Source organism: Dendronephthya gigantea, unplaced genomic scaffold, assembly GCF_004324835.1.
Source record: "Dendronephthya gigantea isolate DGI-Jeju-01 unplaced genomic scaffold, DenGig_1.0 000132F, whole genome shotgun sequence".
In the NCBI taxonomy this organism is placed as follows: Eukaryota; Metazoa; Cnidaria; class Anthozoa; order Malacalcyonacea; family Nephtheidae; genus Dendronephthya; species Dendronephthya gigantea.
This window is the reverse complement of record NW_021163142.1, coordinates 92,954-118,412: the sequence shown is the minus strand read 5'-3', so window position 1 is coordinate 118,412 and position 25,459 is coordinate 92,954. Positions and strand designations below refer to the sequence as shown.

Here is a 25,459-nt window from a genome sequence, read left to right as displayed (position 1 = left end):
TTAGTTTAGTAGGGACGTTAAGCTAATGTTTTGTTGATAATTGTAACAAATCAAAAATGTGAAATCCTGGTGCGCTACTGATTAATTTATGAGTTGGGGGATATGCTAATCATTAGTTTGACAATCATTAATCAAGTTTGGAATCTGTCTCGCTAGCTGATCCGGCTGCTAACACATTTAATAGTTTAACGAGACTTTCGAGAATTATGAAGTACAAACACTTGTTTATTTCACAGGTAAAATGGAAGGAAAAAAAGAGTTAGTCCTTTTGATAGCCGGATTGTTATTGTTCCTGTTCGACGTGGGCACAGATTGCTACGTCGCTCACCAGTTTAGGCTTCAAGGGGAAAACGCATGGTTTGGTATGACAATAACATTCATCGTTATTCCTTTGTACATCGTAAATTTAATGGCCGAACATCAAACGCACAGATACGGCAGAAGAACTCGAATCATGCAAAGTTGTTTTCCTGGTCCGGATCACCCGTTGTGGCTAAACTTAATAATGTTAATGGCACAATACTCAGTGATCTCCATGCTTGATCGTTATATTTACGAACTGGTACTTTGGAAACGAAAATATATCGATTGCCCCCCCTGTTGCGAAAACTATGAAAGATGCAGCTGCGAGAAATGCAAAAAATATTGCGAAGTTGTAAGCGAATCTAATGTGTCAGCGTACAGACTTGCTTGGATACGTTATATAGAGACACTTTTCGAGTCGATTCCGCAATGGTGTCTTCAAGTTTACGTCATGTTGAGACAGTGGTCTTTCCCGTGGTACTCCGTGCTATCGACGGTAATTGCTCTGTTATCTCTAGCGTGGAGTAGTACAGCTCTTGAGAAAGCAAGAGCAAGTAAGTATGGCCACGATTTCAACCTGAAATCAACAATTTTATATTTCACTTCACAACTGGCCGTTCTGTTGGCTCGACTCATTCCAATAGTAATCTGTGCGTACGTGGTAGATTGGTTCATGTTTTACGTGCTTATATTGCTCTGGCTTACTCTGAGTACAATATTGTCATTCATTTTCTGTGGCTACATGATTTTCTCGTGCTGCCGTGAGAGAAAATGTTGCGACGATTTTACAAAAAAAAATTGCAAAAGGTTTTTGCTCACCTTTCCGATCACATTTTACGTATCTGAAACCGGTCTTGAGGCACTCGGTTTTAGTGCGCTTTGGATAAAGATGTTCCTGTTTGTCGCAAAGTCATCGCAGAATGTATTGTTGTTAGTCATAGCCAAAAGTGAACCTTTCCCTCTTATGGATATTTTGATGCAAATCGCGTGGTCACTGTTTGGAGTTGGCACTCTCTCTGGTTTTATTTCTCTAATAGCACGTCATTTGCAAAAACGGAGAGAGATGGCTGCAAACCCTGACGCAAATGTCAACGAGCGTCAAGTAAATTGTCAACATATACATGAATCTTGTACGACATCAGCGGCCTAGCCAGACGATTTTGTGCCACTATGTAAACTTCGAGTTATTATTAGAAATACATGCATGCAGGAACCCCTCGCTTCGCTTAAACGAAATTAGTTAAGGATAGCGATGGTAACATGAAGTTAGAAAATATATGTTGGTTGATGGGTTTGGAGGGAACGTGGTATGTGAGAAAAGAAGTATGGAAATATTTTTCTGGGCGTGGAAGCACTGTTGTCATAGCAACTCCCAACTACCGTATATTTTCAAAGAATCAAAGTTTATCCTCATATTTTTGTGAAAAAGTGGCAAAAATACGAAAAGATTCTTATATTTTTCTGGGTAAATTATCTTAATTATTAATTAAGGCAATTATTAATTAACATTGCAATTTTTCTTGCAACTTGCAATGTAATTCTACTTTTGAGAGATGTAAATTTTGCCACTACAAAACTTTTGAATACTCTCTACTAATTTATTTAAAAGTAAGTAGGATTGCATTGCAAGATGCAAAAAAAATTACACCGTGTAACATGGCCTTTTCCATGAAATATCACATCAGACGTCTCATACAACTTCCGAAGTTTTATGTTACGCCTGACTGGTTTTTAACGCAAATATTTTGATACATTCAGATTAAAAGTGAAATACATTTGAGAATATTAGAGTTGTGTTTACCACAAAAGAATGACTTTTAAAGCTGTGCCGGGCGAATTATTATTAACGGTGAATTCGGTCGAAAATTTGGTCTTGTTATTCCTTAAACCGTAAAACGTCCTGACCACATTTCAGTTTCCCTCTTATGTAATTAAAAAATATATATATTCCATATAAATTTGTCAATTTCATCAAAATTTTGCGAAATGACAGTTATGCATTCACGTTTAAAAGTACAAATTTTTGTATCGACCAATCAATACTTCACACTGGCGCATGCGCACAACGTAGAAGACCATCCATGGTGCGAGGTCCATTGCATAATGGCGGACGACTTTGATTTCGCATTTGCACATCGTGGGTGTAAATATCCGAGCGGAATTAAACCCTTTTTCCAGAAGGCGAATTTATCCGCGTGACGCGATATCTGAAATCCAGTGATGTGATTGGTTGGCGAAAAAATTCGCCGCGAAAAAGTAGAATCGCTTCCTACTTTTTATCTGTTCGCGCGAATAAACTTCACCTGGTGGAAAACGGGCTTTAGTATCCTCGCACGGTGCTCCATACCGGCTCGGGGATAATCATAGAAATTTGTTGTTTTCACAGTCAATGAACATCAAAATATTGGCATAGCGGACAAATTGTCAGGCTGGCTACGCTGCTGTAAGACATGTTTACCGAACAGGGGCCGGTTGTATCAAAGCCGGATAGCGCTATCCACCGGATAGTGATTTTTTTAACCGTTTTAAAAATGCTTGAAAAGCGATAAAATTTCAGCTTGGAAGCAACAATTATTTAAGAGGATCTTCGATTTAGGAATACTAAGATTTAATCAAAGTTTTAGCAAATAACGGGCGATTTTGAAGCGATTGAAAAAACACTATCCGGTGGATAGCGCTATCCGGCTTTCATACAACCGGCCCCAGGAGATTTGTCGTGTAAACACCGCTGCTTAATTGTGTACAGATGTACATCATTAGACATAATATTTAATCTTATGACTGAAGTAACCTAGGGTGACTAATAATACAGCAAAATGCTGCTCCATTGACATTTTGATTTTCTATATATATAATTAACCATGCATGTGATCAAATGGAAGCCATGAAAATATGATGTCAATCCGACTACAAACAATTACTACTATTAATAATAATAATAAAAATAATAATAATGCTAATAATTAATAATTCTATAATAACAGTAACAATATAATAATATTATGTATGTCATAATATATGTCCTAATATATGTAATAATAATAAAATAATAATGATATTATATAAACGAAGCAATGGAAATTTGTGTCATTACAATAATTTTAGAAACACACATGCAGCGGTATCCAGCTGGCGGGTTTAGCTGTTTTTAAACAACCATATGAATGCTCGATCTTCTGCTAACCAATCCTCAAACGAGCCAAAACAGTCAGACAACCCTAAAGAAAATATCAATGACAATGAAGTGACGAACCATGGCGTAGCAAAACAAAACACCCGAAGCTATTCAACCTATAATGTCGTTTATGAAGAAGAGAACGATCATTTTCTTACTTCGTTCGCACTTTCCGTTAGCGGTTTCTTGAAAGCAGACGTTTGCTACAATGCCAACTGTTCAAGCGGCGGGTACTGCTGTGGAGTAAATTCGACAATTTGTCGTCCAAAATGCGTTGGCAGGTCTTGTAACGTTGATAGCGACTGTGCGCCGGACGAATGTTGTGGTTCTAATAACAAATGTGGGATATTTTGTTCCGCTTGGACTCCTATAATTGTATTTATTTTTATATAGTTGGCATCTGTTTTATCCTTCCACCCGTTTTGGTCGTTTGCTGTCGGTGTATTTTAGGACAGCCACTTTACGGAAGTAATTTAGGGGCACAGCCACAGCCTATTGAAACTTCGGGAGCAGCATTTATTACGACAACATCAAACAGAACAGTGGCAATATCCCCCAAGACAACCCACACAACAAGAACTAATATTACCGATGTATTTCAAGATCCACCACCACCTTATACCCCATAAGAGGATGGGCTTAGGCAAAGAGAGTTGCCAAGATAAGTCTATATAGGGATGCAGCGACTCTTTTCGACAAGATTTTTCATTGCAACTTTGGTTACAAGTGTCCTTAATGCAGGACAATGGACCATTTGAATAATAGACCAACTTTTGTGATCTAGGTAACAAGAAGGAAATAAATCACCACAGCATACTGAAATGGTATAATTGCCAAGTTTGGCTGCAAAATGTAGGTTAGTACGGTAGTTATATAGGCATGCGAAGTAGGCAATTTTTGTATACTTTAGTATTACGGGCGAAAGTGTGTAACTAATTTATATATAGCGGTTATACTCTTCCGGCCATGACGCAAAAGTATACAAAATTTGCCATGGCTATTTGTAATATGACATGGCTATATCTTTGGCACTTTACAATACCTCGCAGCCAAACCAGGCAATTTTACTAAGTTTAGTATGACCTTTTCGGAAATCCCCTTTTCGTCGCCTGAATCAAACGTTTCCGTATTGTAAAAGTGGACCATTGATATTCATGGCATTAAATCAGGTTATATGGCTTCATCTAGTTAACCGTGCTATATTTCTAAAAATATTTGGTATATAAGCTTTCAAATTATGAGATCGAGATTTTTGTCGCTCAGAAAAATTAGAAACATGTAAAATGTAGACAATCATATATTGTTTGGAAACCCCAATTCAATTGTTACGATCAGAACCTACGTAACATGCACGGATGAACCAGTTGTGAGAAGATTTTGTCAGGATGCCTGATCCAAACACGGGCTGATCAATCTGTACACACGTTACATTCATTTTATAATTTCCGTTACCTAAATGCTTACGGTGTATTAACTATGTAAGTGTTTTGAATAGTGACAAATTCAGTCACATTCTTATAACTGATTTCATTTGTTGCACCGCTAACCGTAATTATTTAAGGCTGAGTTTTATAATAACTCTTATTCAACCATATTTCAGAAAATTTCTGACGTTATTTCGAAAATCCTTTCCTAGCAGACTTCAGCCTCTCGATGTAAACATAATTTGCATTTAAATGTCTCATTGAATATAATACGGCTATACCCGTAGCTGCAAGGCTCTGAGCGCGCAGGAGATGATAGATTTTTCATAATTTTGCACTTCAACGTAATATTTAGCTTTTCCCGGCACAAATTCCAAAGACTCGCAACAGAAAACATACAACTTCCTGACTTAAATCACGCGCAGTCATCATAAAATATGCTTATTTCAGCTGTTTTGAATAATCTCCAGCGCCGCCATAGCAACTGTTTCTACCTTGCGTGGAAATTTTCAAGACCCTTAGAAATATGTTGCGAGGGTGCTTATTAGCACAGCGTGATAACGGCACCATGACGAGTCCCTTCGATTGTTTTAACCTGCTCTGCTATGATCACGATTTCTTATCAGAAACTAATTATATACGTATAGTTTTCAAATTTAATCTTGATGACAAGACAGTTTTTCGAATGAGCATTTCTAGAAGACATATTCTCGATATAACAGGACGAACATTCTTACATTCATCACAACTACCGCTTTATTATGCTTTAAACTCTTGAACAGAATGAAAGAAATGAAATCGTAACCTGAACAAGAAGATGTCACTTACGGCAAAGCGAATTAGTCTTCGGGTTACGAGACAGTTTGTTTGAAGTCGTTCTTTGACGAGGCCTTTGTTTGCTCGATTCCTCTTCCTGTTTTAAAAGACCCGATACGAGAAGAAAACAATCGATTTCAGTTTGTTCTGGGTGCATCAAGGAACATCTAGAGAAGATCTCGCACGCTTGTCGGCCAGTCTGTAAAAAAGAACTGACCGTAGAGACGCTGAGAAAAGCACCAAGAATTATCGAAAATTGTTTGTCGCGTATAATTATACGATCGGTTGTTACCAGGAAGAGAGAGGCTTTTAACCGCTTTTTCGACGTTATCGAGAGAGGAGGCACACGTCGATGTGGACGGCAAGATAAAGGAAGAAATGAAGGCCGGACAAAGCGAAATGAGGAATGAGATTAGGGAAAGCAATGAACGAACGACGGCTATTGACCAGTCTCGTCAAAATCTGCACACCCCGAGATGTGTTATTTTGGTTATCGCCGGTCAAGATCCCACGTCACGGGAACCCGTTTCTTCCGTTGAGGGATTCGATTTATTCAGCCAAATCTGGAACCACCTACCTGCGCTGAAAACAGCAAGATATTGCCATGCAAGTGTTATATTTAACAACAAAATACTCGTCTGTGGCGGCCTCACCACGTCCTCGTACGACGATCCCACAGATAGCATTGAAGTATTTGATTTAGATAACGACCCTCAGGAATGGAAGAGGTTTGCTGTCAATCTTCCTATAAAAGTTGCAGCTCACAAGTGCGTAGTGTATGAAGATCGTTTATTGATTGTCGGTGGTGCTGACGGAAAAGAGTTTTTCGATACAATCTACGAGTTACGTCTTGTTCCACCTTATTCATCCAGGTTACTTTGTCGCATGAAGAAAAAGCGCGCGTTGCATGGAGTGGAACTATTCGATGACAAACTTTTAATTGCTGGTGGAATGGGAGCGGAAACGGACGTGGAAATCTACGACATAACATCAAATCAGTGTTTTGAAATGCCACCATTACCTTCGCCTGTTTACCAAATGGCAACTGTTCGTCGTGATGAATCAATGTTGTTAATCGGGGGAATTGACAAGAACGGAGAAGTGAGCAATGAGATTATCGGGTATGAATCTAAAACCGGCTGGAGTGAGATTCTATTGGTCATGGAAGACGAGCGAGCTTCCTGCTTGGCTGTTTTAGTGGAAGACACGCTTGTGGTAGTAGATGGTGCGGTCCAGGATGAAGTTAAAGGCAAAACAGATTGTTTCAACTTTTTACCGAATTCTTGGACAAGTTTGCCCTCGCTATCAGAAATAAGATGTCATTCTACAGCAGTTGTTGTGAATAATGCTTTCTGTCGACCATTTACAGCATGATGAGATAATGAGGAGTGAGGACATATATTATGAAGACAATTAGTAAAACAAACAATCTAATATAAGACACTCTATAAACAACACTGCTGGGAACAATGATATTAATTCGAATATTCTATGCTTTTTATACCCCAACCCCACCCCCTATCCCTGACGAGGTTTCTCCATCTCCTTCAGCTCTCTGCATCGTGTGCGAAATTAGAATTTTGGGGACTGGGGAGGGGGCTCACTGTTTCAAAGGAACTCTTTCGTACAAAAAGAGCACCCACAAGAAAGTTTATTTTCCAATGGCTAAAGAGTCTTTGAGAATTTAAAATTGAAGGTATCCCCTTATAGGTAATCCTCAGTGAAACATTTGAAGCATTTACATGCAACACTACAATAGCTACCTTACCTTGTAATTATTATGTAAACTATTACAAAATAATGCGATATTATCAGTATATGCGCCGGTCTTATTACCCAAATATCGCTGGCGGCAAGCCAGGTTTTCTTAAAAAATCGTTTTAATGCCACTCTACTGCAAAATGCACGAATCCCACAATTATCCAACAATATCAATTCAGATAAAGCCCATATATTTCAGAAGGGCATACCAATGCTGTTGGTGCGGAAAAGGTACTTTTCTTTGAAAAGGAACTTTTTTCTCATCACTTAGAAAGTTGGGAAGGTGTTTCCACCGATTCCTACACTCATGTCGACATGATAGCTACACTTTTCTCTCATTATTTTCCTAAATTAACTCGCACTTCGGCACTCTGACCTATCTCGAATCGCAAGGTGGAGAATGTCATAAAATCTAATTATAGAGATAATCCAGTTCAAGATAGACGGTAAATCGTTCGCTTTTTTGGTCCTTGACATTTTAAACTGCTATTTCCTTTAAATACGAGACTACGTTTCTCAGCTTTACATGCTCTACTAATGTTTACGTTACCCGCGGTCCAAGGCATTCAACCCTGACTCGCTGAGTTCTAAAAGATCTAAAGCTGAGTTGACACACAGTGTTTGTCTCATTCGAACGCGTTTTAGGTTTGGCGTAATAGAATAAAACAAATTTATACAGTGATAGCTTATGTCGTAATATTCTTCAACCCTAGAATTCAAGTGTTTATGACCTTCAAGAGTTCGTACGTCATTTGCCAATTAGACAATACGTTAAGTAGTCAATAGCTATTGATATATAACACAAAATGTCAATTCTTTTAACTAATCCTACTAAAAATATCTCTAGTGTGCTTGGATTAAAAAATATATCTCTTAGTTTTAAAATATACATAGGCTATGAATAATGAAGCAATTGTACTTCCCTGGCATGCATACTTTGTGAAATGTCATTTTGTCAGTATTTAGTGATGTTATAGATTTCACCTCATTTTAAAATTGGATGGATGGGTATATGATAGACCTATAAACGAGTTATTCACCGGCAAATGTATGAAGAATGGTACTATATTGATGAAAAATATCGATAAATATTTAGGAATGGTTTCTTCCCGCCAATAATAGCAAATCATACTCCTCTAGAGTCTAGTTCTCTTCGACTGAGATTAAAAAACATGGCTGCTATTGCCTTCACTAATACATGACGTACTGGTTATGGCAGACAATTATACAACACGTGAACTAAATTGAAAAACTGACAAGAATCCGGCAAAAAAGATAACCTCGCCGCTAAGTTTTAAGACAATTTGAACCGAATTTCAAGTGCACTGGCTTGTCCATTTCTGTTGTTCACGTCAGCACGGTGTCGATCGCGCCGGTGGAAACAATAAAGAGAGACTGGCACTGGACTTTGGCTTCAAAGATGGCGGCCAAACTAGCCACAGTAATAGTTACAATCTAAAATGAGTTTACTCTTCACAGAGCCTATCAAAATTTTAATAAGTTTGAACTCATCAAGCATGAGTAATGATTTGCTCTGTCTTGACATCGATAATGAGATCAAACAACTTAAACAAAACAAAAAATGTTAAGACGCAAGAATTGTAATCTGACTAAACAAACAAGATACACTCAGAGCCCAACAAGGGTCTAGGGAAATGGGTAATAAAGGCTGTGTATCGTTCCACTGTAAATCAGTTGTTTGGCACGAGGCGCGCGTGAACGTATCATTGTCACCTCCTGAGAATTGAAACATATGAGGTATATCGAAGCATAATCGACCATCTAGAAACACGTTTTGCATTTATCGGGTAAGTGCACGTGAGATGAAGTAGCTAAATTCTTTAAGTAATAGAGAATTAGGGTCTGCGCCAAGCTGGGTGTGTTAATTAAGCGTAAAAATGCTATATATATATTGCCAAAAGAACTATAAGGTCCTTCATGTGCAGACGGCTCGTGTAGCCGCTGTACTTTGAAAGAAGTCGCTCAAAGTAAGGCTTTGTTTACATGTTGCCGAATTCCATTCTCGCGACGTCTAGCTTTCAAACGTATAAAATCTCAATAAATCTGGCCCAGTATCGCGTAAAATGGGCCTAAATTATTAACTAATTTACAGCATAAAATAATGTATTGCCTTTGATGAAATTAACTGTCGGACACAAGGGAATTTAGACCTGTAACAAAGCCTGATTTAATTTCATTATAATGTTTAGCATAAAGTCATAAGCAGGACAGATCAAACATTGCGATTAAAAAGTATGCAAAAATGACAAAATGGAGAAATTTCTATTCTCTTGTCTTATACTTGAATTCTTGCGTGAAACGGCAGCGATTATATCGATGCTTGTGCCGAACGTTTCATCATAGCCCAGTTTACACGGTTCCGGATCGCTATCGAAACAGGTCAAATTTTACAGTGAAGAATTTTAATGTCCGAGACTTGAATAGTTATACTATATCTATAAAATTAATAGGCATTTCATTGCCGTACAATAATAGAATACCTTGGTTAATAGTGCTTTATTCTAAAGATCTGTTAAAGGGATCAATTTTAGTGGATAGAACCCCCCTCCGTTCTTTACCAATTCTTACATTACGTAGCATAAAAGATGGTTGTCCATGCAGTATGGCATTCACTTGTTAGGATTTGGGTTGGTCATTGGTTGGTATTCTATAATTGCTCCCCCACAAATTGCGTCATGTGAATTACGACGAAATATGTGATATGAAAACCTGCCAAAATAATTCAGGTCTTTCACATGCCTGTGAGCTAGGAAGGGTCACGTTTCGCGAGAAGGCTCAAAATACAAATCCGAAAGTTAACACAGCGTACAGTGTGATTGTTAAAAAACGGTGAATCTAACTTGAATATACTATTGCATGTGTACATAGTTTTCAAGGTCAACGTAGTTTTTAGGAATCAAAGCTGATCAGTTGCAGTTGTTGAGCGACACGAATTTCGTAAGGTAATGAGCCTGATATACGAAATATGTTAAATCCATCATATATTCACTTCTACGAATTGAACAAAAACTATTTAGATAAAACTTGATTTATATATATATACTTAGTTTAATCTCTTACCAACCGTAAACATTCCACTCACATGTGCGTAGAAATCTGTTATAGTATTATAATTATATGAATTTGTAAATTCCGGTACACGATTAGTCAACCGCAAATACGCTAATGTTTTGATTATCAACTCTCTTAAATTGATTTGCGTTGCTCTTAACACCCTACTGAAAAGATACTTTTGCGGTATCGTTCAACTATTACGAAAACATAAATCGTACAAAATATTCAAGGCTTCGCACTGAGGATAGCAGTTTTGCAACAAACGATAGCAGTTCTAGATCTTTTTTTTCTTTGACGTTCTATAGTTTCTTGCGTGTATCCAAAAATTGTGTTTTTATCAGGAAGCACAGGACCAGTCTAAAAATCCGATTAAATTGTCTAAGTACACAAAACAATCAGCTTATTAAGGATTATAATCATTCAAAATAACAAACATTTGTTTTTATTTGAGGAAACGCATGCATGTATGCAGGCGCGTGTAGCTATAGTATTATTGTTTTCTTTACTGAATTACATACGTAAGCAGTACTTTAAGTTTTACATTATTTTGGCAGCGGTCAAGTGATTTATTTGGTTCACCATAGTTTCGCAGCGTAATGATTGATGATGATTTTAAGTATATTTAGGTGTTTTTTAGACCATTTTGTGGCTAAGAAGTATATTGCAACTTTTAACTGCTGATGTAAATAATCTGTATTTGTTTCAGTGCTACTGCCATACTGAGGGCACGGTAGCAAAAATAAGTCATCCTTTTATATATATATATATATATATTTATATATATATATATATAATATTATAATATATATTATATATATATATATAATATTATATATATATATATATATAGTATTATATATATATATAGTGTTGAAATTGAGAAAATCGTCATGCAGAAACACGCAGTGAAATTGCAGAAAGGCTTCATTTTGGGGTGTAATATTTATATATTCATGTTCACATAAAGCTATGGCCTGGTTTTTAAATTAATGTTGTAGAACAAAGCCGCGGTAAGCCAAAGGTATAGAAGCGAAAGCAAACTGAATCAGTTTTGCTTTCTCAAAAACCTTTAGAATGCATATTCTCAATTCTCATAAAACTGAACCAGAATTCTAATACTTTAATCTCATTTCGTTGTAAGATTAATCACTTCAAGTCGAAAAAATACTATATAGAAGTTATGTTCATCATTAGGCCATAGTGATGCGACACCGCGGAAATTGGTATAGGCTTAGCCGCAATTCTCGATACTTAGACTTCAAACTTGGTGAGGAAAAAGATTTATAAATATTCAAGAAAATATGTCTTGCACAAAAGATTTGAAGCTTGCTCATGGTAAAAACGAATCGTCTGAATTAATAACCTTGTGTATACTTTAAGCCTCAAAATGGCCATTCCACAGCGGTCAGATGTGTATGATGAGCTGTCAAAAGATTGCAGAATGCGTATTCAGAAGAAAAATTGAACTTTTTTAAGATATTCAAAAGGTTTCTCTTTGATAGGGCGATACAGAAATGCACAATTGTGAACCAGCGATTAGATTTTCGGGTTGAAACGTCTTAAACACCAATTTCTGCGGTGTCTAGTGATGCCATAGTGAAAAACACTTTATCTCGGAATCTTAGGATTGTTTCCCGGAAAATTATTTTTCATCAAGGGACCACCCTGGGTAAACATTATCACACTTCAGGCTTATTTCAACAATGACGTTCAATTAAACCAACAATAAATCTTTCTGCGATTAACACCCTTCTCTTCGTCCGGAAGGTTTGCTTAATCCTTGCGCTCGGGGCCACAATGTGTCCTCACCTGGCCGTTGCCCGCGTCATCCAAGCTCTCGTGTCATACCAATCATTGCGTGTTGAAGTTTTGGGAGAAAATGAATTTTAAGACTTTTGTTTGTGCAAATGCATTTTTAGAATTTTTGTCAATTTATACTGTGTCTTCGAGAGCCCTGAAAACAGAATAAACCATATTTTTAGGCACATAATTATGATCGGCTCTCCCAATAAATTTGATTCTGTCAATGTAAGAACGGTCACGGAAATCACGAGTAAGTAAAAAAGCAGAAAAAATGTGAGCCTGTGCGCTGACAAAAACTTTGGCCGGGTCTTACCTATTCGAACTAGTTTTGTTATAGTTGATAACAATATAATACAAAGTATAGTGTTATGGATGATAACAATATAACACAATCAACTATGAAATTGATTTCAGAAAAAAGAACGAATCATAAAAAAACTGGTGGTTATTGTTACAAAATGGCAATTTACAAAACTCGATCACATGTAAATATATACATAGATACTGCAAACTTTATAAAAACTGAATTCTGTAACAAGCTCATTTCATAGTCCGCTAAACTACAGTGGCTTATTGTCACCAAACATTTGCGTCGAATGGAATTCGAATAACGGATAATGAGATGATAATGAAGCTTAATGCGTTTTAACATTATATACGCATTATTATACGCATTGTAAATGATGCTGCGTTTATGTTTCGTGCATGAGTTTGTAGTTTTCCTATTGCAGCAATATATACCCTAGTGTTAAAGAAGGTCGAAACACGCATACAGCTGCGCTCCATATGTCGACTGGAGGTGGCTTTAAGTTATCTTAATTTAATATCACATTCACATGCCTTTCGAAATATCAACTGTCTTGCTGTGAGTCTTGCACTTATGAATGCACAAGGTCAAACTTAATGTAATACATGCAATAGTTAATTTTGTAGGCTCGTTTGAAAAAATATGTTGGGGACATTTTCGGCTAATTTGTGAAATTCAAAAAATGTAATGTGATAAGACACTTAACATCGTCCTGTAAAAACGCGACCAGTAAATATCGACCGTCGGCATTATTCTCGACTTGCCATTCCCGACCCTTGACCAGCGCTAACTTGTGATCAGTTACACGTACGTATGTGTTGACGTTCAATAACAACACAAATTACACAATTATTCACAAACATTCACAAACATGGTTGACACACGGAAAACCATTTTACTAAGATTCAGTTGAAGCAACACTGAATAGCACTGATAACGGAATAAAAACAAGGTGATTTCGACAACAAATTCTTCAACAAATGAGGATGTTAGATGTGACGTATGGGTCTCTGCTTTCCATTTAATCGTAATTGTTGTGAACGACTGAACGTGTCAAAGTGGCTGAAGTGATAGAATATTTCTATTTGTGCGCAGTCAATAATGACCGATTTGATACAGAAATAAAGACATATTTAGATCCTGACAATTTCTCTTCGGTAAAAATAACTTGTTCGCGACAATTACGAGTAAATGTACGCCAGGCATGAATTTGTGTAATGCGTTTATATGTATGTTCTTAAATCCGTTGATTTCAAATGGCTGTTTCAACGTTGTGTTTAAATTCTAACTCTTCCCATTCGGGTCTTTGATCAGTTCAATGTTAATACTTCGTTGGCGATGGCTCTTCGCTGGTAAATTACGTGCAGATCTTATTAACACTGAATACAACTAATTGGATCTGGCACCTCAATAACATCGGTGACCTTTTCGCTTTGTTACAAATGTATTTGTTGGCGATGTATCAAGTGAAAAGGTGGAACAGAAACTATATCGCCATTATTACATTTACATTTTTTAAAAATCGCTATTATTATCAATAATTTTATCATTGAGAGAAAAGACTTATCATTCAAAAGACTTATCACCTGTACAGGGTGGCCACTTTTTAAATTTTATTTACAGTAATATTTATACTGAGGAAATTCATTCATATCCTGATGCATTTAATAAAGCTGCAATCTGAATTTAATAAGCTGCAAAGCGGATTGATAAACCAAGAGTAGTATCAGTATCAATGACTACCAGGCTTGGTATTAGACTAGGGCCACTACTAGTTGAAAAATTGCCTTCATTTGAGCAAAAATATGAAAGATAAAATTGCAGGAGGGCTAATCACATCATTAATATTTTGAATTTGAGATTCATCTATATTTCATTTTTTTTAAAAAAATTTTAATAGCTTTCTGCATGTTACAAAGCTGCACTGACAAACGTAAAACATCGCGCAAATCGATGATTATTAATCCTACCAAAATGGCAATGGTTCAATTTGATAAAGTTGCCATGGTTACCGACAACAACACACGCGATCCTTCATTGTTCATGTCCAGCCGCATGCTATTGATAATCTGATTAATTCGTGACGAGTTTTGATAAGGGTTTTGTCTTTGTGAAGTATAATTATCACACCGTCTATGTTTAGTTTCTCATTGTTATCTTTGTTAACGCTTAGTAAAAGCGATTTATTTTTGAGTCCAACAAAGTAGTCATCTAATGCGCCGCAAGAATTTTGCTTTTTTTGTTTGCAATAAGGCAAAGATATTATCTGTCATTTGGTTTAGTCTTTGGCAAATCATGTTGTAATTTAATCGCTTGATACATGAGCAAGAATGTTCTTTCCCGATTTTGACCTGGCAACTTGTTGCTAAGGAGATGTTTACAGGGGGTAAACAGGTTCCGCTATAATGATATGTCTGCCCTTCGTGTGTCAAGACGGGGGCTTACAGCTCGGTCAGCTCTTATATAACAGGGTAATGCCACTTCTTCACTTCAGGAGTCCAAGTTGTTATCATGGAGGATCAAAACAGTAATGGGATTGCGAATAAAAGAGCGCCATTGGGAAAATCGGAGGGTAATTCGGAAAACAAGGAAGAATGTACCGTCTTCGGATGGGGAAAGATTCGACCGAAATCCCTCAAGTTCCTAAGTTCACCAATATGGTTCGTCGCAGTTTTCAGCGTTTATAACGTCTTTCAAGGTTGGTATTTATGCAATGACGGCGTTTCTAAATAAGGGACGTTGAAATCCCTCTTTTGTAGATTAAGAAACTATAGTATAATTGGCTTATACTACTGATTCATTAAATCTAGTTGGGACTAACAAATCGATGCAGTGATTGATCGAGTTAGCTCATACAATCATCGACTGAGAGGATTAACTGATTTATTGTTGCGCTAAATACATGCTCCAAAATTAGTGTTAACGAGATTCGTATTTCGTCTCTGGTCCTATCCATACATTCCAGCATTTCGTCTCTGGTCCTATCCATACATTTCAGCATTTCGTCTCTGGTCCTATCCATACATTTCAGCATTTCGTCTCTGGTCCTATCCATACATTTCAGCATTTCGTCTCTGGTCCTATCCATACATTTCAGCATTTCGTCTCTGGTCCTATCCATACATTCCAGCATTTCGTCTCTGGTCCTATCCATACATTTCAGCATTTCATCTCCGGTCCTATCCATACATTCCAGCATTTCGTCTCTGGTCCTACCCATACATTCCAGCATTTCGTCTCTGGTCCTATCCATACATTTCAGCATTTCATCTCTGGTCCTATCCATACATTTCAGCATTTCGTCTCTGGTCCTATCCACACATTTCAGCATTTCGTCTCTGGTCCTATCCATACATTCCAGCATTTCATCTCTGGTCCTGATCCATACATTTCAGCATTTCGTCTCTGGTCCTATCCATACATTTCAGCATTTCGTTTCTGGTCCTATCCATACCGGATTGCTATCGGTTTTGTGACTTTGAAAGACAGTGGAGATATAGTATCATATGGACCCAAAATGATAAATATACTAAATGCATTACCCTTTGCAAATAACCGTTGTCTCTTGGTGAACACGAACCTGCTGTTAAATTAAGGCTCGTATAGATCAGTGTTTTTGTTCGCTTTTTAGAAACAGCAGGTAGTTTCGTGCATAATGCGGTTATTTTATATACTACTGGCTAACAGCATTCTTCGGCCAAAATTCGCAAGTTTTTTTATTCTTCTATTTCAAAATTCTCTCAGTGATATTCTCATTTTTGCGCACGAAACGAAGCGAATTTATCGTGCACGAGAGTTTACAGAAGTCTTCAGCGAAAGTCTTTTTTGTTAGTCAGGAAGGTTGTGAGTGAATATTCGGAAAAGATAGGGTTATACCTAACTTGATGAATGTGAAGAATTTGTTTGAGATGTCTACTAATTTTTTTAATAAAATGGGAAGGTTTTGACTTTTACCTTCGGTGTTTTATAATGCGAATGAACTCTTACCATATTTACGTGTGAGGATTCTAATCGTATAACGAATGGCTTCCCATGACAATATATTGGTTCAATGATTGACGAAATATAAAAAAAAATTATTATAGATTTGGGATGTTATTAATAGTTATTTTGCTTTGCGGCAGCAAAATGTCCTTGAAGATGTACATCAACAAATTTATGATCTAGAAACAGAAGCTTGTCATTATAGTGGTAGTGACAATTCACAATTGTATATGTATAGGTTGATGATTTATAGGTTGATGATTTATAGGTTGATGATTTATAGGTTGATGATTTATAGCCGAAAATGAGATATTGGCATTAAGTGCTGGTTACAATTAATCAAGTCGTGATTGTCGTAAACACGTCTTCTTCAACGATGTGAAATAGTGCAATTGTCAATTTATCTTTATTCTCTTTATGTAAATTGGGTCCACTGCACGTATACATAGCAATATTCTAATACATCAACCATGCACCTTGGCATGTTCGATTATGACTAAATGGAATTATGGAAACCAGTCTTAATTTACATATGTTTGTTTTGTTGAATACAAAGAAGGTGGGGGGGGGGGGGCTAAACTTTATTTCTTTTTATCTGGGCAGGTTGTATAAAGTGTAGTTAGATCAATTGGTTGATTTGAGTGCTAAAAATTGGTTGATTTTCTCAATGTGTGTGTGTAATGGTGGCTCTTTCAGACTGAAAGGCCACATGCACTATGAACGATAGAATACAAAATATCTGCAGTTAGATTAAATGTAGGGGCCTAATCATTAAAAGCAACGCAAATAAGTCCCCATGCAGCATAATAAAACCTAACCCAAAGAATATAATCCATGCCAGAAATAAGAGAAGTACGAAATAGTCTACCCTTGGCCTACCCTAAAACTTCATGGTATTTGTTCCTCATTATGCTTAAGCCGTATGGACTTTAATACCTTCAAATCCGGCCAGGTTAAGGACTGATTAAAAATAAATATTAAAAATGTGTACGTGAGGGCTCCGTCAGTCCTTGTGCGCTATTGTCCCACTGCTCCAGGCTTTATATAATATTTTATACATCACTTTCTTTTATTCAGGCATAGCTTCGTGGGGTTTGCCGAATTTGGTTTTGCCAAGTATTGAGCGAAGATTTTCTTTCTCTGCCAAAGAGTTGGGGGTGATTGCGGCGTCGAACGACATCTCGGGATTGTTGATTGTTGTGTTTATCAGTTACTATGGAGATTATGGCAATAAAATAAGATTAATGAGTGGAGGCGCTTTAGTGACAGGTATATATACATGACACGTCTGCTGTTTAGTAAAATCCGTAAATAAGTTTCTCACAAGAGCGTACCCCTTGGGTGGATAAAGCCTTAAGGATTAGGGCGTGGTCTTAATTTATAGGGCATTCTGTCGAACCAGAGACGAACTAGTTGGAACTATTATAAATTTCAACTAGGTTCTTCAACATATTTCCAAAATAACTGTAGGTTAGGTGTCCATAATCATTCTACTAAGTGGCCTGTTTTCAGTTCTGAAGCGATGACGCATGATCTACTTTAGGCGATTTAAAAAAAAAAATAGGCATCTTGTGAAAAACACTTCGCGTCTTTTCATCGCCTCTAACTGGCTCTATTAGGTAACACAACGTCTTTTCTGGAAAATTCATTTGACGAGTCTTTAGACCAGCTTTTTTAGAATGACAAGGTTCGTGTCAACAATTTCTGCCATCGAGGCGAGCCAGCGAGGTTTTCAACCTTTAATCGTAGGCTCGATTCAATCCCGAGGGGCATAATATGATGTGCATATATCTAACAACTTTTATCTATGCTTTCTAACAATACCTTTTTCACGTAGGCAAACTAGGCGGTCGGTTCCAATAGGCATTCCAGGTGGACTACATTGTCCCCCTAAGAATATTTAAATCTAGAAAAATTGCAAAATCTTATTAAAACGTTTACAAAAAGTGTTGAAAAATATGTCGAAAATGTTGTGAGATGATTCGAAAGCTTCAAAAGCTTTTCAGTCTATTCAACCCGTAGTCAGACCGATGACCATCTTTAGTCTCCTTCGCATCCACCTCTAGTATATTAAAGTATTACTCATATTTGGCTGGGGTTACAGGTCTTGGCGTAATTATCTTCGCTATACCTCACTTTATGATTGGTCGGTATTATCCGGGGAGTTCACGTCACCAAGGTTTATGTAGTCATGGGAACGGAACGATGGCGCAATGCGTCAGTGAAAACAGCGGAGGGGATTGGTACTACCTGGCAGTGTTTATCATAGCTATGTTAACCATGGGTGCTGGTAGCGCACCTTATTTTTCCCTGTTCAATGCATACCTGGATGAAAATGTCAAACCCAAATCCTTCCCATTGTATTTGGGAATTTGTAACGTTATCCAATTTATATCCCCCGGCATCGGCTTCATAATTGGTGGGAAGTTTTTAAGCATCTACGTTGATATAGAGCAGGTATTATTGCGTACAAATACTTTTTTTATACAATCAAAATCTTGTTGACTTGGTTGACGAACATTAATTAAGAATTAAAAAACGAGTCGCGTGCCTTTATGGTGTAATAATGCACGATGGGGAAATGTTGGGAGAATACGAGAGAAGCTTGTAAAACACGAGGCGTAGCCGAGTGTTTTACAAGCTTCTCGAGTATTCTTCCAACATTTCCCATGCATTAAAGGCACGCGACGAGCTTTTTTAATTCTTTTATAATATAAGAAGAAATCATAGGGCAACAACAACATTTATTTATTTGATCAATAATGAAATTCTCCTTACATGTTATTTAAGATGTTGCTTAGCAACAAAAACTTCAAAAGCCAGAAGCGTGCATTATGGCCTCACAATGCACGCGCGGTAGCCAATCAAATTGCTCGTTATATCATACTTATATTATAAAGAGATTTAGCATGAGGACGTGAACGTCAAAGACAATGTGAAAATGGCGAATAAATGACGTGATGCGTCTATATAACAACACGGACGACACGGTCTCACGTTTCACTATTTCCAAAAAAAAACTGCTGTCGTCATTTAAGCTCAATTTGTTTTCGTGTAAAATAAATTCAAATGAAAATAATGTTAATCTTCAGTCGCCTTCTAGTTTGAATGAAACATGTGCAAAAAATCATAGTAAGAGTTGTTTTCAACCGTCGCGTTTTTTGTACGTACACGCACGTAAAAGGTCAAAGTGTTTTAAATGATACTTCAACGAAATCAACGATTGAATAGATGCATAAGGCTCGATTCTGTGGACGATTTGGTGTGTTTTTCTGGCTAAAGATATTGGTTGCAGAACAAGGTTTTAAGCTTTCAGGTGGGTTTACGTGCACAAAAACGCGACAGTGAAAAGCAGCCCTATAAGTCAAGCTGGTCACCAAAGATACAGACTTGGAATTACAGGGAAATATTGATTTATTGGCATACTAAGATATATATTAACTGAAATCTACAGTGTTAAAAAAAACTAGCCGATGAGGAATATTTCGGCCAATCAAAACAGCTCCATATTTATTTTCATTTCTACCTGATGGTATTATATTCAGCTATTGAAATAAATTATAGTTTCGTGATCTTCTACTTTTCAGCCTAATGGTTTCAGGTTAACGCCGAAGGATCCGCGGTGGATCGGAGCGTGGTGGATGGGATTTCTTATATTCGGAGTGCTTATCATTCTCTGTTCTTTCGTCATATCTGGATTTCCTCGCATGATGCCTGGGGCGAGGGAGAGACGGCTAAATCACATTCGCGAGGGGAATATTAAACCGAGCAACGATTCAAAACAGCCAAGTCTGAGAAGAGTTCCATCGGAATTGAAAGACCTTTTGAAGAACCTCACCTATGTCTTCAATACGTTGGGTTTGACGTGTTTGCTCTTCTATTCTACAGCGATAGCCATATTCTTCTCCAAAATATTACGCATGAAGTTTGGCCTGGATGCTGTCCGGGCTGGATACGTTTTAGCGATCATAAATTTTACGGGAGCAGTGAGTGAGTATAATATATATCATTTTATCAAATCACGTAACAATTAATTCCTGTCAAAATATATAAATATGAATTTTTTACATCATTTTAACATAAATAAAGCTGAAGCCGTTTCCCAATGAGATTGTAACTTAATATGGCCAAGAGTAGACTTTTATAGAAGTCTATTTAACGAAACACGCAACTATATATATGTTCAGTTAGGTTATTAAATTTCTGAACAGTGCTGTACACTGTTTAAATATAACAGTGCTTTCACCATGCACGAGTTAATTGGAGTGCCGGGAGATCCAGGGTAAAGCTGAATAAACTACTATACAGCTCTAATTTAAAATGTACCTACTAAAGTTTAGTTGATTTTAAGGACATTCTTTGCTCTTCTTGTCATTTAGTTGGAATTATCAGCGGGTCTATAATTGTTCGATTGTTTTCATTGAAGACGACATGCAAGAAGGCTGCAGCCGCGACCGCCATTTGTAATTTACTGGTAATTGGAGGAACCCTAATATACTTGATACCAGCTTGCGAAAATGCAAATATTGCTGGCGTTGCTGTACAATACCGCAGGTAAAAGTAATGCCTGTTATTTTCTGCCAGAAGACAGCTCTTTGTGCTGGATGGCATTCCGTTCTGAATAATTTGAAACCTTATACGGTCTGAAGATTTCTAAAGTACCTAAGCAGGCTAAGCTAATTACAAATCTTTATGGCCACTGATGCTTTAACGTAAAACAATTAAAGTTTAATGTCAAGATTTGAGTTCCAAGATCGTTCTGAGTTAGACTTATATAACTATAGAGAAAAACGACATTTATTGTACACATGCGCTGTTTAATGATTGCGCTGTTTCATGGATAACATTATTATCCGAATACAGCAAGTTTTCGCAAAAAGCAAGCGCATTTCGCTCAAAATTTTTAAATGAATCCAGTATGGAATTTATGAGGTTTCATGATTTTATGCCAACAGGTTTCCGTGTTTCAACAGCGTGATCCAAACAGTTGGAATTGTTGCTGGATTTTAATTTTTCTATGCACAGCAATTTCATGTTGCTTTACCTTAAAAAGTTGAATGCAAGACCATTCATTCTTACTATTGTATTGTTTTCTTTAGCCCGAACCGTAATCAGTCAAGCAATTTCGGCTTACTGAAATCCCGATGTAATAAGAATTGTGGTTGTTCTCTAAAGTCGTTCTCGCCTGTGTGTGGATCTGATAATTTGACATACTTTGATTCGTGTCATGCTGGTTGCACACAACGACATCGTAACAAGGTCAGAATTAACGAAATTTTGTTCTTATGCAAAGAAAACTTAAACGGGACTAGTTCAATTCCAGGAATTTTCTTTTCTTTCTTTTTTGGTGACGGATTCCAGAATGGATTTCTATTTTGACAAACTTTCTGAGCGCTGATTGGCTAAAACACATATAAGCGCGCGAGATTACATAAGCCTGGTAAATGAAAAGGTGTTTATTTAAATACCTGGCCTGAGAGGCATGCAAGGTCTTTCAACACATTCCCAACGTGTTTCGCATGTTTATTTATACAAAGTGGAGAGATTAGGCTTCATCACTGACAAGCTGAGCATTCAAGAATATAAACTTCATAACAGTGCGGTGATGAAACGAACACACTATTCCAAAGCCCTATTTTGAAAAGTTCCAATTAACTTTCTGTTCTAGACATTCTCAAATTGCTCCTGCATACCAGGCAAGACTAGAAAAGAGGGAGGTTCAGCTAGACTTGGTTACTGTGATCGGAATTGTAAGAACATCGTGATATTTTCGGTGGTCGTCGTCATATCGTCGGTAATTCGCTTTACAGCGCTTGTCCCAACAAGAACAGTTACCCTAAGGTTAGATGACTATTTTTCTGTACTTACTTTGTTTTTAACCTTATGTATGCGTACTTTGTTTTTAACTTTCCCCCACTCTTTCACGTTTATATGCTTTTGTTAAAACTGAAACTTATGATAGCTTAAACTGTGGATATTAACAAAATGATCTATTTATTGAGCTGAAATATTTAGATTTAAAATGAATGAAGCGAACGCGTGTATTGCGATAATTTGAACAAGAGGAACTCTCTGACAACCGTCAGAAAACATAAACTGCTTGTAGTGGTTTAAATTAAAGTATAGGCATTTTATAGCCACATAATAGCTCAAGCCACAAGTGTCATAGAAAAATAATATTCTAATGAATTTTAATGAGGAAATGCTGCTTTTAAACTCGATGAAAGAGTGCCAAATATTTCACGAGGCCACAAGGCGTAGGCGTGTTGCTGTACTGTAGTAAAAGCTGGAATGCTCAACTTTGCCAAGTTTTATCATTCAATATTTTCCCGAAGGTGTGTTCCTGATGACAAACGTGCATTTGCTTCCGGGGTCACGTATGTGATTTACAAAACAATCGGTCTTCTTCCTTCTCCCATTGTATTCGGTCACATAGTGGATGAATCCTGCCGGTTATGGCAAAATATATGTGGAAGAAAAGGAAGATGCTTTGATTACGATATCGTGTCACTGAGTCGAAATATTACATTGTTTGGTGTGGTTGTTGCAGGTATGACCAATTTTGTTTGAAAAAGGAGTGGCCGATGCGCGCTTTCAATTTTTCCATTTTGCGAAAGCTAAGAAACGCAGTCGAATTATATCTGGTAACATCTCGTGAACCCAACATTTGAGCCCTTACAGAAGACATTCAATTTAAAGCAGTCTCTTTTGCGGTAAAAATAACTTTGAGGTAATATTCGACACTAGTGAGCCTGTTCCGTAAACTTGTTCTGTTCACAAACTTGTTCTGTTTTTGGTGAATAATATTTTTTTATTTTTGTATCATTTGCTATTTTTTGTATCAACTCTCTCTAAAAAGTGCATGCTAGGATATAACTTGGCTTTTTAAACCCACATTTGCATGATACCGGCTAATGTGTGTAAATCAGGCTGCGCATTTTGTTGCAGAATTCTTTACTTTCTTTCCAATTTTCCGTAAGCGTGGTGGAAATCAGTTAAGACAGCAGATAAGTTCAACAAATCAAACATTGTTGCTTTGTGCTTATATTTGCTATTTTTTCTTTCAGTGTTAACAACCATTTTCTACTTCTTGTCCTGGTATTTCTGCAAACCGAACCAAACGAAAGCGGAAATCGCTGGTTTCGAAAACGAAGGTGCTGATCCAGTGCCACCCGATGAGACACCTCTGTAATGCTTTGAAAAGTTTTGTAAATATGTGTTTTCACTCGTCGTGTTAATCTAATCAAGAAATTGAGCACAGATAGGAAGAATGATGAAAATGGCGGATGATATAAAGATGATATGAAGCCCGCTCTCCGCATATCTTCTGCTTACATCAATCTGAAAGCAACATTAGGTAGCTTTAGCAGTAAAGAGCTTTAGTCGCCGAGTTATTGAGTACGAGTTTGTTGGCAAATTTCGTACTCCACAGCCCAACGACCACGAGTTTCGTCAGATGGCGTAAGCAAAAGCACCAACTTGGTGCGAAAATGACTCGTAGTCATACTCGTAGTCACTGCTAAAGCTTTCTACTCTATGTGTCGCGACATGACTGTTGGAATATTAAACCTGGTTTCCATTTAATCGTAATTGTCGTGAAAGTAATTTTCACCGATTAGAAATAGTTCTGTTGTATAAATTTGTCTTTATTTCCGTATTCAAATCAGTCACTGTTGACTGCACACATATTGCAATATTCTTTCACATCACCCACCTTGACATGTTCACGACACTAACGATTTAATGGAAACAAGGCATTAATATTCTGGGACTTCAACATCCAATGTTAGAGTTAAAACTTTTGGAGTTTTGTTTATTTCAATTGTTATGAGCAGAAAATTTGTGAAGAACGGATTTACATCATCTTTAAAGGTAATGTACAGTAGGAGGCAAAAGTTTGAGTCCAGCGACTGTATTTCATTGTTTTAGCAGCATATATTAATTTTCTACCGAAAACCTTACCGACAAGTGAACTAGAAAAAAGTAAATAAGTAAACTGAAAAATACATGCTGTACAACAACTATGAGATGTTATGATATTCATTTAACGTATGTTAATGTGCAAACATGCATTACATGTCATTGCTGAGTATCCCTCTTTTTTGCTCTTGAAGTAGCCTTTATTCTTGCTGGCATAGATTCCATAAGTTTTTTAATGTCGCACGTTCAATACCTTGCCAGCATTCGTTGACCACTTGCCTCAAGTCATCCTGGCTGGTGGGTCTGTGCCTCGTCCTTTCCCGGTTAAAACGGTCCTACAAGTGCTCCATAAGTTTTAGATCTGGAATTTGAGGTGGAAAGCCATGAGAACGAGATCACCGGAACGAGTTTGCTTCTAAAAGATATCTTGCACATAGAAGATGTGCATGTGCTTAGGGTGATTATCATGTATAGTTAAACGCGCAATCATCTTTGTACCAGATGAAATTCCATGTCCTTGAAGAATTGGATGATACTTTTCTTTAATTAGGATCCTATTATATCTTTCAATATTGCCAAACCCAGCATGACTGAAGCAGCTAAATAATGTTTGCTTGAGTAGGATTTAGTTTCTTCGAACCTCTCCAAGGTTAGTTGCATACCACCTTTTAAAATTCTCACTTTTTCTGCGATCATACGGGGAAAGAATCCTTCAATACTTAATGCAACTAGTTCTCCTTTGTGCACCATCACTTTGCCCTTTTTCCCACCCATCTTTGGCAGTTTAAAGGAATAAGAACTTTATTTTGTTATAATGTAGATCATTAAGACCAAAATAGTGAGCAATTAATATTGCTTACAGTACTGAAACATTAGCACGCATGTCCTAAC

General features: G+C 37.1%; 2 protein-coding genes across 2 annotated transcripts; both read left to right on the top strand.

The window, feature by feature from the left end:
- The first annotated feature begins 6,117 nt into the window (after positions 1-6,117).
- Positions 6,118-7,092, top strand: LOC114536219 (kelch domain-containing protein 8A-like). Its single transcript, XM_028557547.1, has one exon. The coding sequence runs from the start codon at positions 6,118-6,120 to the stop codon at positions 7,090-7,092; it is 975 nt and encodes a 324-aa protein (XP_028413348.1).
- A 2,113-nt stretch (positions 7,093-9,205) lies between these two features.
- Positions 9,206-24,465, top strand: LOC114536251 (solute carrier organic anion transporter family member 4C1-like). The gene is made up of 10 exons (XM_028557577.1): positions 9,206-9,287; positions 15,159-15,362; positions 17,726-17,917; positions 18,753-19,105; positions 20,236-20,638; positions 21,028-21,202; positions 21,748-21,907; positions 22,317-22,489; positions 22,984-23,198; positions 23,716-24,465. The coding sequence occupies exons 2-10, from the start codon at positions 15,176-15,178 to the stop codon at positions 23,838-23,840; spliced, it is 1,983 nt and encodes a 660-aa protein (XP_028413378.1). The 5' UTR covers positions 9,206-9,287; positions 15,159-15,175; the 3' UTR covers positions 23,841-24,465.
- The last annotated feature ends 994 nt before the right edge of the window (positions 24,466-25,459 follow it).